This window comes from Carcharodon carcharias, chromosome 6 (genome assembly GCF_017639515.1).
Source record: "Carcharodon carcharias isolate sCarCar2 chromosome 6, sCarCar2.pri, whole genome shotgun sequence".
In the NCBI taxonomy this organism is placed as follows: domain Eukaryota; kingdom Metazoa; phylum Chordata; class Chondrichthyes; order Lamniformes; family Lamnidae; genus Carcharodon; species Carcharodon carcharias.
In genome coordinates, this window is record NC_054472.1 from 34,859,812 (window position 1) to 34,873,755 (window position 13,944).

A 13,944-nucleotide genomic window follows, 5' to 3' on the forward strand; every position below is an offset into this window, starting at 1 on the left:
TCACATAATTGCATGGCAAAAATGTGCAGTGAATTATGAGAATGAACTATCACTATTTAATAAATTGGTTGGAGCTTCAGCATGCTGAACTATTGCAATTTATGCCTTCAAATTAATTTATATTTATATTGGTACCTAAAGAAGTCAGGAGAACATGGTAATAGAATAACCACAAATGTTTTTTCTTATGCATTTCTTTCTTTGCTTCTCATTTAATGAAAATGTTTAATTAGGATTCCCCAATGGCCAAGATGAGCACGTGTAAGATGTATCTTGTGGTCCTTGCCTTGATTGTCTACAGCATCACTATGGTTTTGAACGCTCTTGCAGGGAGAGGATCAGAATCAGGTAAGGAATATCCAAAACTGGCCTGGGTCAACTTTTTGAAGCTAATGAAAACCTGAGCACATAATCCAGATGCATCTGAGGTCACTTAAACCACTTTCATTAGTGGAAGTAAAGCATAATGGTCTGGAGCTGCCAATGGATTGCGCTGGGTTTCTTTGATGAACCGAAGCAAAAGATTGTAGAAATTTAAGTGCAAATTAGTTCTGCCCAACTCAGGTTTCTGTTACCTTTTGCTCTGGTTTAAAAAAATTCTTGCTGGAAGCAGGCCTTCATCACAAAACTGGCCATGTTTCCCAGGGTAAATTAATCACCATTGAGAGTTTCCACTAATTGTGCTTGATTGCAGATCTTTGAGGAGGCTCCAAAAGTTAAGCTAGAACTTTTGGGTGCAAGGACACTAATTGATACATTTTCAAAGGCTTCAGATTATTTTCTTTTAACCTTAAAGAATTTACTACTGTATTCCAATATATAAGAGATTTGTGCATATTTTAAATCATTTTCAGTGCAATTTAAAATATTCATTTTTTGTGATAAACCCAACCTCAACTGTGTTAACTAAACTTTCTCAAGTTACCTAAGGCAAGGTCCTTTTTACTACAGCCAGATTGGGAACATTTTAACACTACTAAATGCATAAACTATTGTAATCTCTTTCCATTATAATATTTCTATTGGGGTTTTCAAAAAATGTATTCGTTCATGGGATGAAGGCATCATTGGCCAGGCTGGCATTTATTGCCCATCCCTAATTGCCTTTGAGAAGTTGATGATCAGCTGCCTTCCTGAACCGCTGCAGTCCATGTGGTATATACACTCACAATGCTGTTAGGGAGGGAGTTCCAGGATCTTGGTTCAGTGATAGTGAAGGAACGGCAATATATTTCCAAGTCAGGATGGTGAGTGACTTGGAGGGAAACTTCCAGTTGGTGGTGTTCTTATGCACCTATTGCCCTGGTTCTTCTAGGTGATAGAGGTCGCAGTTTTGGAAGATGCTGTTGCTGCAGTGCATCTTGTAGATGGTACACACTGCTGCTACTGTGCATCAGTGGTGAAGGGAGTGAATGTATAAGGTGGTGGATGGGGTGCTAATCAAGCAGGCTGCTTTGTCTTGGATGGTGTCGAGCTTCTTGAGTTTAGTTGGTGCTACATTCATCCAGGCAAGTGGAGAGTATTCCATCACAGGCTTTGGGAAATCAGGAAGTGAAATACTCCCAAAAGTTTCCCAAGCAGTGTGCTGTTCTTATAGCCACAGTGTTCATGTTTTTTATGTTCTAGTCCAGTTAAGTTCCTGGTCAATGGTGACCCTGCCCCCAAACCCCGACTCCCCCCCACCAGCCCCTTAACTCCCCCGCCAGCCCGAAAGAAATTGGTTGGGGATTCAATGATGGTAATGCCATTAAATGCCAAGGTTGGATTCTCTTTTGTTGGCAATAGTCTTTGCCTGGCATTGTGTAGCACGAATGTTACTTGCTATTTTTCAGCCCAAGCCTGGTCTTGCTGCATGGGGTATGAACTGCTTCATTGTCTGAGGAGTTGCAAATGGAACTGAATTTTGTGTAATCATCAGCGAACAGCCCCCACTTCTGACCTTATGAAGGAGGGAAGGTCATTGATGAAGCAACTGAAGATAGTTGGGCCTAGCACACCTCTCTGAAGAATCCTGCAGCAATATCTTGTGGTTGAGATGTTGGCTTTCAACAATCACAACCACCTTCCTTTGTGCTAGTTATGACTCCAACCAGCAGAGAGTTTTCCCCTTGATTCCCATTGGCTCCAGTTTTGCTAGTGCTCCTTGATGCCACACTCGGTCAAATGTTGCCTTGATGTCAAGGGCAGTCACTCACACCTCACCTCAAGAACTCAGCTCTCCAGCCAATATTTGGACCAATGAGGTCTGGAGCCAAGTGCCCCTGGCAGAACCCAAATTGAGCTCTGGTGAGCAGTTACTGCTGAGGAAGTGCACTGATGGTGACAGCTTCCATCACATTGCTGTTGAGTGAGAGTAGATTGATGGGGTGGTAACTGACCAACTGGATTTGTCCTGCTTTTTGAGGAAGGGATATATCAGAGCAATTTTCCACATTTTCCGGTTGATGTCAGTGTTGCGGATGTACTGGGATAATTGGGCCAGGAGCGCGACTAGTTCTAGAGCACAAGTCTTCAGTACTACAGCTGGTATGTTGTTGGTGCCCATAGCCTTTGTTGCCTTCAGTGCATTCAACCGTTTCTGTATATCACATAGATTGAATCAAATTGGTTCGGAAGTCAGGTTTCTGTAATAATAATTGGAGGAGGCCAAGAGGGATCATCTTCTTGGCACTTCTGGTTGAAGATGGTTGCAAACCCTTCACCCTTGACTTGCACTAAAGCACTGGGCTTCCCCATCATTGAGGATGCGATTGTTCATGGATCCTCCTCTTCCCATTAGTTATGCAATTGTTCACCACTATTCATGACTGAATGTGGCAGAATTGCAGAGCTTTGATCTGATCTGTCGGTCATGGGATCGCTTAGTTCTGTGTATCGCATGCTGTTTGGCATGCATGTAGTCCTATGTTGTAGTTTCACTAGGTTGGCACCTGGTACTGCTCCTGGCATGCTCTCCTGCACTCACCATTCAACCAGGGCAGGTCTCTATGATGGTAATAGTAGTGTGAGGGATAAGTGGATGATGAGGTTACAAGTTGTGCTGAAATACAATTCTGCTGCTTCTGATGGCCCACAATGCTCAGGGATGCCCTGCTCTTAGATACAAGGTCAGAATCCCATTTAATATGGTGGTAGGGCCACATAACATGATGGAAGGCATCCTCAACGTGAAGGGTCTTTGGTGTGCAGTGGTCATTCCTGCCTATACTTTCAAGGACAGATGTGTCTGCCACACTTAGATTGGTGAGGATGAAATCAAATGGGGTTTTCCCACATGTTAGTTAAGAACTTAAGAAATAGGAGCAGGAATAGACCATTTGGCCCCTCGAGCCTGCTCCGCCATTCAATAAGATCATGGCTGATCTTCTTGTGTTTCGATTTCCACATTTCCATCTAACCCTGATAACCTTTAATTTCCTTGCCTGACAAGAATCTATCTACCTCTGCCTTAAAAATATTCAATGACCCTGCCTCCACCACCTTCTGAGGCAGAGAGTTCCAAAGCCGCACAACCCTCAGAGAGAAAAAAATTCTCCTCATCTCTGTCCTAAAAGGATGACTCCTAATTTTAAAACAGTGCCCCCTAGTGCTGGACTCTCCCACAAGAGGAAACATCCTTTCAACACCCACCTTGTCATGGCCGTTCAGGATCTTTTATACTTCAATCAAATCACCCCTCACTCTTCTAAACTCCAGAGGAAACAAGCCCAGTCTGTCCAACCTTTCCTCATAAGACAACCCACTCATTCCAGGCATCAATCTAGTAAACCTCCTTTGAACCTCCCCTAATGCATTTACATCCTTCCTTAAATAAGGAGACCAAAACTGCACACAGTATTGGATGTACAGTCTCACCAATGCCACGTATAACTGAAGCATAACACCCTTACTTTTATGTTCAATCCCTCTCGTAATAAAGGATAGGATTTCATTAGCCTTCTTAATTACTTGCTGTGCCTGCATACTAACTTTTGTGACTCACGTACTAGAGCACCTAGATCCCTCTGCACCTTAGAATTATGTACCCGTTCTCCATTTAAATAATGCTTTGCTTTTTTGTTCTTTCTGCCAAAGTGGACAACTTCACATTTTCCCGCATTAAACTCCATTTGCTAGATCTTTGCCCACTCACTCAAGCTATCTGCAACCTCCTCAAGTCCTCTTCACAACGTACTTTCCTACCTATCTTTGTGTCATCTGCAAATTTAGCTACCATGTCTTCACTCTCCTCCTCGTCATTGATGTAAATCATTAAAAGTTGAGGCCCCACTCTGTGGGGCTCCACTCGTCACATCCTGCCAACCTAAAAAAGACCATTTATGCATACTCTGCTTTCTGTCAGCCAGCCTATCTTCTATCCATGCTAATACACCATGCACTCTTATTTTCCGTAATAATCTTTGATGTGGCACCTTATCAAATGCCCTCCGGAAATCCAAGTACAGTACGTCTACAGGCTCCCCTTTATCCACTGCGCATGTTACTCCTTCAAACAACTCCAATAAATTGGTTAAACATGATTTTCCTTTCACAAAACCATGCTGGCTCTTCCCGATTTCCTTGAGTTCTTCTAAGTGCCCAGATATAACCTCCTTAATGATCGATTCTAATAACTTTCCCACGACAGACATCAAGCTAACTGGCCTATAGTTTCATGCCTCCCTCCCTTCTTGAATAGACTGGTTATATTTGCTACTTTTCTGATGGAACCTTTCCAGAATCTAGCAAATTTTGGAAAATTAACACCAGCTCATCGACTACCTCATTAGCCACCTCTTTTAAGACCCTAGGATGTAGTCATTGGGACCCAGAGACATGCCAGCTTGTGGCTCCATCAACTGGCTCAGTGCCATTTCCCTACTGATTTCAATTTCACCAAGTTCCTTTCTCCCATTCACCTCCTGACTTACAGATATTACTGGAATGTTTTTTGTATCCTCTATAGTGAACACAGAAGCAAAATATTTGTTCATTTCTCCTGCCATTTCCTTACTATCTACTATTAACTCCCCACTGTCACTCTCTAGAGGACCAAAACTCACTTATTCTTTTCCTTTTTAAATTCCTTTTTAGAAACTCTTGCTATTCATTTTGACATTTCTAGCTAGCTTCCTCTCATACTCTGATTTCTTTCTCCTGATCAATCTTTTAGTCAGTCTCTGCCATTTTTTTATATTCTGACCAATCATCTGTCCTGCCACTCATCTTTGTGGAATTGTATGCTTTTTCCTTAAGTTTGATGCTTTCCTTAACATTTGCAGTTAACCGCGGATGGTGGGTCCTCCCCTTAGAATTTTTCTTTATAGTAGGAATGTACTTATTCTGAATACTCTGAAATATCCCCTTAAATGTCTGCCACTTCTTCTCTATTGATCTATCCTCTAGCCTAGTTTCCCACTTCATTTCAGCTCACTCAGCTTTCATCCCCACATAGTTGCCCTTATTTAAGTTTAAGATACAAGTCTTAAACCCACTCTTCTCCCTTTCAAACTGGATGTAAAATTCAATCATATGGTGATCGCAGCTACCTTGCGGTGCCTTTACTCTGAGGTCATTAATTAATCCTGTCACATTACACAATACTAAGTCTAATATAACCTGCTCTCTGGTCAGTTCTAGGACACGCTGCTCTAAGAAACTATCTCAAAAGCATTCTAAGAACTCCTCATCCAGGCTACCACTGCCAATCTGATTTTCCCAATTTATGTGTAGATTAAAATCACCCATGATTATTGCCATCCCTTTATCACAAGCACACAAAATTTTCTCTTGAGTACTTTGTCCTACACTGCTGCTGTTAGAAGGCTTATAGACCACTCCCACTAATGACTATTTTCCCCTGCTATTCCTCATCTCCACCCAAACTGATTCTATTTCCTGATCTCCTGAACCAAGGTCATCTCTAACTATTGCGCCAATGCCCTCTTTGATTAGCAGTGCTACCCACCCACCTTTACCTAGCTTCCTATTCTTCTTGAATGTCACGTACCCTTCAATATTAAGGACCCACCTACTGCAGGCCATATTTATTTGATACCATGAGACTTCTCATGGCCTGGAATCAATGTTGAGGGACTCTTGGGGCCATTCCCTCCTGTGTGTGTACGACTATGCAACCACCTCTGGAGGAGTTAGAGATTTTGATTGAAAGGTGCAATTCTGTGAATATGACTATGTTCGGCTGTTGCTTGACTATTTTGTGGGACAGCTCTTGCAGTTTTAGCGCAAGTCCGCAGATGTTAGTGAGGAGAACTTTGCAAGGTTGACTGGCTGTATTTCTAGCGCACCAGGTTCAGGTCACTTATCATCACCATCCTCTCGCAGTTCCAATTTCCCATCCTGGCTCAGTTCCAGTTTCCCCAGTCCTCAAACATCTCAACTTGAAAATGCCCTTCATTGTCTATAAAGTCATGCCCCCTCTATTTTTGAAATATATTTCAGCTCTACACTAACCACTAAACCTGCTGTTCCAGCCCTAGCATATTCCCCCTCCATTGCGCACCCCCCCCCAACCCCACCCCATTGACAGTGTGCCTTCAGCTGCCTAAGTCTCAATCTCTGGAGTTTCTTCTCTCAACTCCTCTACCGCCACAGTCCACCCTTCCTTCAAACCCAAAACTTTGTGTGACCCTTTGGTTACTCTTCCTAATTACTTTTTTTAATGACTCAGGATCCATTTTCTTCATATTGGGCTTTTTTCCCCTCTAAATTTAAAGATGCTATATAAATGCAAATTGTTGTTAGTGATCATATTCTCACAATAAGTTAGAGGTAAAGCAATACATGCATATGTTTGTGTTTAATATTGGGATAGTTGCTAACTTTTGGTTAAGGGGCACAATCTCAAGCAGTAACTGACCCTGTAGCCATTCTCTCTCAGCGAATCTGCAGTGTGGCCCATCAACATGGGTAAATCGAAATGTGATGTTTTCATTCACAAGTCAGATGCGTAGCTGAGGTATTGCCTTATGCCAGTGAAAGAGAGACGCAATATTATGTATATATTTTCATCATTTCTCACTTTATCATCTTTAATTCCTCTGTCATCATATCTTTTTCTGGTTCTTCCTTGTTGTTTATCTTTTCTATCGTTTTACTTTTTTATTTCTCATTACCTCTCACTCTTGCAAAAGTTACCTTTATGCATTTTCTCTGCCTTATTTTATTTTCTGGTTTGTCTACTTGACTGTGTTTGAAGGAGGTCCAAATGTAGTTGCCTTGATGGAAAGCAAGTTTAAGTAAACTAATGCGAAGAAATCACAAGCATTCACGCACTAATGAAATCCCATGTCAAAATCTACAGGGCCTGGACGTTTAATAGACAGCTTTCACTAATCTTTGGATTCTGGGAAAGTACCAACTCCATGAATTTTCTGGTTTGCCTGTGGGGGCGGGCCCTGCTCGCTGACGCGTAAAATGATGCGTGGCTACATCGGGCGTGCATCCTGATGTCACCGCGCATCATTCCAATCTTCAGTTCGGTGGGCACGCACCAAGTCAGCTGCGCACCCGCCGAACTGTCAAAGGTCAATTAAGGCTATTTAAAAATCACTTGATTCAATTAACAGGGCTGCCCGTCCAACCTTATGGTTGGTGGGCAGGCGAAGAGTCCAGGCGGCCTTCGCATTTAGCATGAAACCTCATCCACGGGCGGGATAAGGTTTCATGAAGGGTTTATAAATTTTGCAAAAATTTTAATTAAAATGCATTGACATGTCCCAGGCCCTGACCCTCTTAGCCCTGCCCGTACAGGGAGCGCTCAGCTCTTCCAGATGCGCGTCACGCTGGGCGGGCCAAAACAAAATGGCGACGTGTAGCTGATCGCAGGAGGCGATTGGCTACATGCCCGCCTGCGCCCAGCCCCGAACCGACTGCCCAAAGGGGAGAAAATTCTCCCCCCGGACAGGATTTTATATATCGCAAGGTTTCCTGGCCTCTCAGTGAGAAAGTTGACAATGAACCCACCCCTCGCTCCAGCCGGCTGCCTCACAGCCAACTAACTCAGAGGGGCATTAGATGCCTTAGGGTGAGACTTCTGCCCCCATCGGGGGAGGAAGCTCCATCTCTGAGAGCTGCTGGCCAGCCGATTGGCTAGCAGCTGTCTGATCTCAGCAGGGCCACCAAGAGCAGTGGCCACTGCTGGGGTTGCATCTGACCCAACAATGATTGTTGCCGGAGCCAGATGCAAAGATAACTTGGGGGTGGCATTGGTGGGGCCAGGATAGGAGGCCCTGGCAAGGGGAGCGGGGGTCGTGATGCATAGTCTGGGGGTGAAGGGAACCCTGGGGAGCCAGATCATGGTCAGGGGGTCCTGTAATGTGCCTAGTAGGTATGTGAGGAACCCCATCCCACACCATTTCCTGCCAGTACCGCCAGGCATGGGACCTGGCAGGCTTCAAACCTGGCTTCCTCTGCCACCCATCATGGGGCAAATTGTGGCAGGGCAGGGAACAGGCCACTAGAGTGCCTCAATTGGCTCAATGGTGGGTGGGTCACCAGGTGCCTGCCCTGGCACGCGTAAAATTGCAATGAGGTCAGTGTGGGTGGGTAGGGGTTAGGGAACGCCACCCATGGTATTATGCCTAGTTTTACGTCTACTGCCCAGCTGTAACCTGCTCCCTGGGGAGCATAAAATTCTTCCCCATAGCATTTTTAGGTGTCTCTTGCTTCCAAATCTGTGAGATGGTCTATCAGAGCCAGCAATGGTATTCTGGCTCCAAAAAGACCCAAGTCCAAAGTATAAAAAACGTTCTGAATTCCCTTCTTATATAATATTAAATGAAGCTGATTTTATCTGTTAAAAAGCCCTGAGCATTATTCTGCACCAAGCAGCTCAAGTGTTAGTAACCACTGCAGAGAACAGAAAGCTGAGGGGAGATTTGATAGAGATATTCAAAATCATGAGGGGTCTGGACACAGTAGATAGGGAGAAATTGTACCCACTCGTGAAAGGATGGAGAATGAGAGGGCCCAGATTTAAAGTAATTGGCAAAAGAAGCAAAAGTGATATGCAGAAAGACTTTTTCACTCAGCAAGTGGTTGAGGTCTGGAATGCACTGCCTGAGAGTGCGGTGGAGGCAGGCTCAAGAGACGTTCATAAGGGAATTAGACTGTTTTCTGAAAAGAAAGAATGTGCAGGAGGGTGGGAGAACAGCTCCAGGTGAACTGTTTATTTGGAGAGGCAGTGCAGACATGATGGGCCAAAATGCCTCCTTCTGTGCTATAACAATTCTGTGATTTTGTTCCTGTTTAGATTTAAAATTTCAATGTTTTGCTTCATATTACAAGACTGCACGAAGACAGACCTTCAGCCATACAATAATAATATTTGTCAATTTACTAGGCCTCTTTCTTCAGTCCATTGGAAATGTATCAAAGAATTACAGCACTGAAATCACCCCTGCAGGATGGACCTTCTCTATTTGGGGAGTCATTTATATATGGCAAGCTGTATGGCTTGTCTATGTATGCAGTGGATTATGCCGAAGGTAATACTCTGCTCTAAATAATGTACATATTGTCTCTATTCTGCTGCATTAAGACCACTCTTTGAATATAATCTCATTTTATTCAATTTATACTCAAATGAACAGTGATGCATTAGATGGATGTGGAACAATTTGATCTATGAAGTCAGGTTCAGGGAACTATAACTGCTATTTTACTTCAGCATAATATAGGCTATCAACTGTACTCAATATAGCCTGACCTGCAACCTCTATCTTTTATAAGGAATGAATGGAAGGACACATAACTGAGATTGAAAGTAAACTGCAATGTTCCATTTGTGATGGTGTAAAATCATTTCTCTTGAGGCATATTTAAAGTCCCAGTGACAAAGAGAAGACTTATCTCTTTAAAAAATGGTAAAATCCTAGATAGCTACATTCCACAATTTAGTGGGATTTGGTAGAATATTTTAGGAGTAATTTGCGCTGGAATTACCAATTCGATCCATAGCATAAACTTTACCCTACTGTTTCTTTCAAAGTCAAGCATATGGCTGAAAGAACTAGTATCAATAGTGGTGAGCATACAACTATTGGATTGCAATGAAAACCCACCTTGTTAATTAATATTCTCTAGGGAAAGAGACCTGCCACTCTTATCTGTTCTGGCCTATATGTGACTCCAGATCTACAGTAATGTGGATGACTCTCAGATAACTGCCCTTTAAATGGCCTAGCAGGTTGTTATGGGTGATTAGAGATGGGCAATAAACGCTAGTCACGCCTATACCACACACAGCCCATGACTGAATAAATAAAACAGCTGCTCATCCATTTATTTTCCTTCCCTTCCATATTAATCATCTTCCTCAAACTGGAAGGTAGGTAACTGAGCTTCTCACCAAATAAACTCATTAGCAAGTAGGATCTGTCCTTCCCTTCAAATGAAAGTGAAATTCCTCTGTTCAATGCAAATATTTCACACGCTGGCTCTGATAAAAATGAAGCCTCTATCTAAAGTTATACTTAATTCAATCTACATACTTAACGATTGCAAAATTTACCTCCTTACTGCCTGTTTACTTGGTACTATGAGCATTGTTTTGGTTCCGAAATGGTATGCATGCTTACATTTCTGGTGAGAGTTGCGACAGATGCCATTTTGATGAGGTTGTTTGTGTAACACCCAGGGAGCATGCAGAATAGGCAGATCGAGACATCATTAGCATGTAAAGCTGATTTGATGTCAGCACTGCCATTTTGGAGCTAATGCTGTCTCTTAAACACATAGCTGAACACATCTTCAGCAGCTGGAAGAATCAATCAATGGTGCTATCTAAAGCGATCATCAACTACTATCAAGTTAGCTCTTGATTGATTTCGAGTGGCTATTGCTGCAATTGTAGAAGTGTTTGGTGATTTCTAGAGTTCTTTTAAGTTGCTAAAGACTGAAGGAACCACCTGAGGAGCAGAAGGAGAAAGAGAAGTTGGAGAGAGGAAGGGAAGAGGCAACCAACATAGCCCTTTTTTGGGTGGGATGTCCACGATCAACTTATTTGGTTATGAAAACACTAAACACAACTCTAATTCCCCAATCACAAACACTCAATACACCTCAGCACCTCTCTGTCACTGACTAACATCCACTTAGCCACAATGCTAAAACAAAAGCCACCACAAAATATACATTCAAAACCAAATATATAAAACAAACACTGTCTTGTGCCTTCCCTTAGTGCCTGTTCCAGTGCCTTTGCCTATTCCTAATGTACCTGTGTAGTGCTACCCCAGCATGGCTAGTGGAAAGGCTGCCAACTTTCAGTGGAGGATCACAGATAGTCCTGCAGGATGCCCTTGAGCACTTTGCACCACACTCACTGACTTCCCTCTCTCTTGTGGGACAAGTTGGTGGTTAACTAAAGGCATCAGGATATAACTGGCAGAGAACTAGCATGGTTGTATGTCCTGCCCCTGATGAGGGGAAGGATGGATGTTATCTTTGAAGCAGCCATCCATGATGCTGTGGCCAGATTTGGGACTGAAATAATCAAAGATGATGGAGTCCTCATACCTAATCTTCATTCTCATACCCCACTTCACCCTCATCTCACAATCTCTTCCAACTTATAAGCTGCAGATAGCAATGTTACGACTGGTCCCCAGGTGAGGTCCCCCAATTTGTTAACATTTTGAGTCTGTATGGCTTCACTGCAAGGAAGCTGGGCTCTGAAGAAGAGTCATATGGACCCGAAACGTTAACTCTGTTTCTCTCTTCACAGATGCTGCTAGACCTGAAATTTTTCATTGTTTTCTGTTTCTATTTCAGATTTCCAGCATCTGCAATATTTTGCTTTTATCTCCCATGGGACCCCAATTTTGTTATGCTCCCGGTGAGGAGGGATGAGCTGGTTTCCCTTCTTTGTTCAACCCCCTCGGTTGGTCGCAACACGATTAATTTAAAAGTGATCTCTTTCCCCATGGATACCTTTTCCCAGTCCAGATGTATTTATTTTTTAGAAGGAGCCAATTTAACCAGGCTTTCTTGAATCAAAGAAAGAAGTTTATTAGTTACAAAAATATGAGAAAAATAATAAAAACACAACACATATGCACACAGAGCAGAAATGAGAAGTTAAGGGTTCAAATCAAAGTTAAAAAAGATATACGAATCAGTCTTTGGCTTGATCGTGAGGCATAGATGGTGAAATGTTGCAGTCGTTAAGTTGAGTGATTCCGGTACAACTGACTTTGGCAGTTTTGCATTTGGTTTGGAGACACTTGGTTCTGCAGGTTAGCTGAAGAAGCTGTCCTGTTTACTTTTTGATTATGGCCTCTGCTTTAAGTGCCCACACCTCCAGCAACAGAGAGAGAGAGAGAGAGAGTGTAGGGGTGACTAGTTGGTCTTTTTGTGCTGTCACTGTCACAACACATCAGCACATAGTACTGCCCTGCAACCTATTTTTCCCTGTATATTTCTGTAAGGGGGAAAAAACCGATGTCTTGCACCCGGAGTCTGTTTTTCTTGATCTTCCACCATTTTACATGTTTTGAGAAATGAATCGAAAGGAGATGGATTTTAGATGACTGCTGAGATGTGGTATTCAGTCTTTTGTCTCTGCCATCACAGGAGATTAAAATTCAGTCTTTTGCATGTTTCCTCTCTCCCTTTTAAGTGTCTTTGCTTGAAGAAGGCCATGATCTTGTGACATTCCATGTTCCCTCAGGACAGCTCTGTCAGTATGATCCACGTAGGAATTTTTCCAGAAAGTGGTCACTTTACATTGTCAGCCATCTTTTGTTCAGTGTCTTTGCTTGTATTTCTTTAAAAACACACAAGCCTTCCTTAAAAAGTTCAATATGCCCGTAAGTAATCCATGACTGTAATTGGCTTTTCAAAACAGTATAAACATGCATCTCTTACTTACCATCCTTCCCCTCACCACGACAATACTTTGTACCCTTCTTTCAGATATCAACTGCCACTTGGCTAGGCAATGGTGGAAGAGCAAGACATGGCAGAGCAGAAGAAACACAATCACTCTCAAACCAGTTCAGATACCAAAACTGTAAATACTTTAAAGAGTAATTTAGAGGTGGGAACTGCACATGTTGAAGTACAGACCACAAGTAGCCTACAGCCTGGGCAGGGGGCAAAGGTAGCACAAATGCCACTTTGATGGAAGATGAGGTCACACACAGTTTCTGCTGCAGAAAACTCAGATGAGGACTTTGATGGGGTGGCATACCAAAGTAAGTTGATGTGTATGCACAATGATGGTGCATTGCATGCAGGCTTTCTGGCAAGTCTGACAATGCCAAGGATCATGGAAGAATTCAGCACTAACTTGGCCCAGCAATTTGTGCAGAGCTTGGAACCCATCCTTTCGAGTGGAAGTGGTGAACAACATCATTACCACACTTGCAGAGCTATCTATGATGCATTGCAAGATTGGTTATGCTTCAGCTTCCATTGCAACGCCAGCAGAAGCCTCACAACGATTGGATACTGCAGTGGAAGCGCAGTTTGATGTCATGCAAGGCCAACTTGCTGCCATGGAAGCTCAGACTACCCTCACACAAGATAGGCTTGTGCCATACAAGCTCAGATTCCTGCCATCATTGTTGTGTCCACCACACTTCAAAGGGGTGTCCAGCGTATCACAGTAATCCAGTAGTTTGTCCAACTGATGTCTCTGGTTAACCGTCAACTTTTTACACAAGAGAGATGGAAGTCAGTGAGTGTAATGCAATATGTTTGGATGATGTGGCAGAATAGCTAGCAGTGTGTGGAAACTGTTAAATGTGGATGTGAGGCTTGCAGTAATGCCAAGTCTGTGTCAGTCGAGGTGAAGGTAAAATGTTGAGTGTGAGTCGCGATTGATGGACATTGTTGGTAGGTGAGTGATGGGTGTGTGGTATATTGAGTAGGTTTTGAGGCTAGTGGTGCAGTTGGTGGAAGACGGCATTTGTAGATACATTTACTGACCTTGACTAC

The 13,944-nt window shown here is 43.0% G+C and overlaps 1 protein-coding gene across 3 annotated transcripts in view; it reads left to right on the plus strand.

Moving 5' to 3' along the window:
- The window catches only part of si:ch211-161h7.5, a 48,160-nt gene that overhangs the window by 12,337 nt on the left and 21,879 nt on the right, over window positions 1-13,944 (plus strand). For all 3 annotated transcript variants that reach the window (XM_041190123.1, XM_041190127.1, XM_041190124.1), the window contains 2 exons: window positions 234-348; window positions 9,344-9,488. In XM_041190123.1, coding sequence (XP_041046057.1) covers window positions 234-348; window positions 9,344-9,488 — 260 coding nt within the window. The remainder of the gene's footprint in view (window positions 1-233; window positions 349-9,343; window positions 9,489-13,944) is intronic.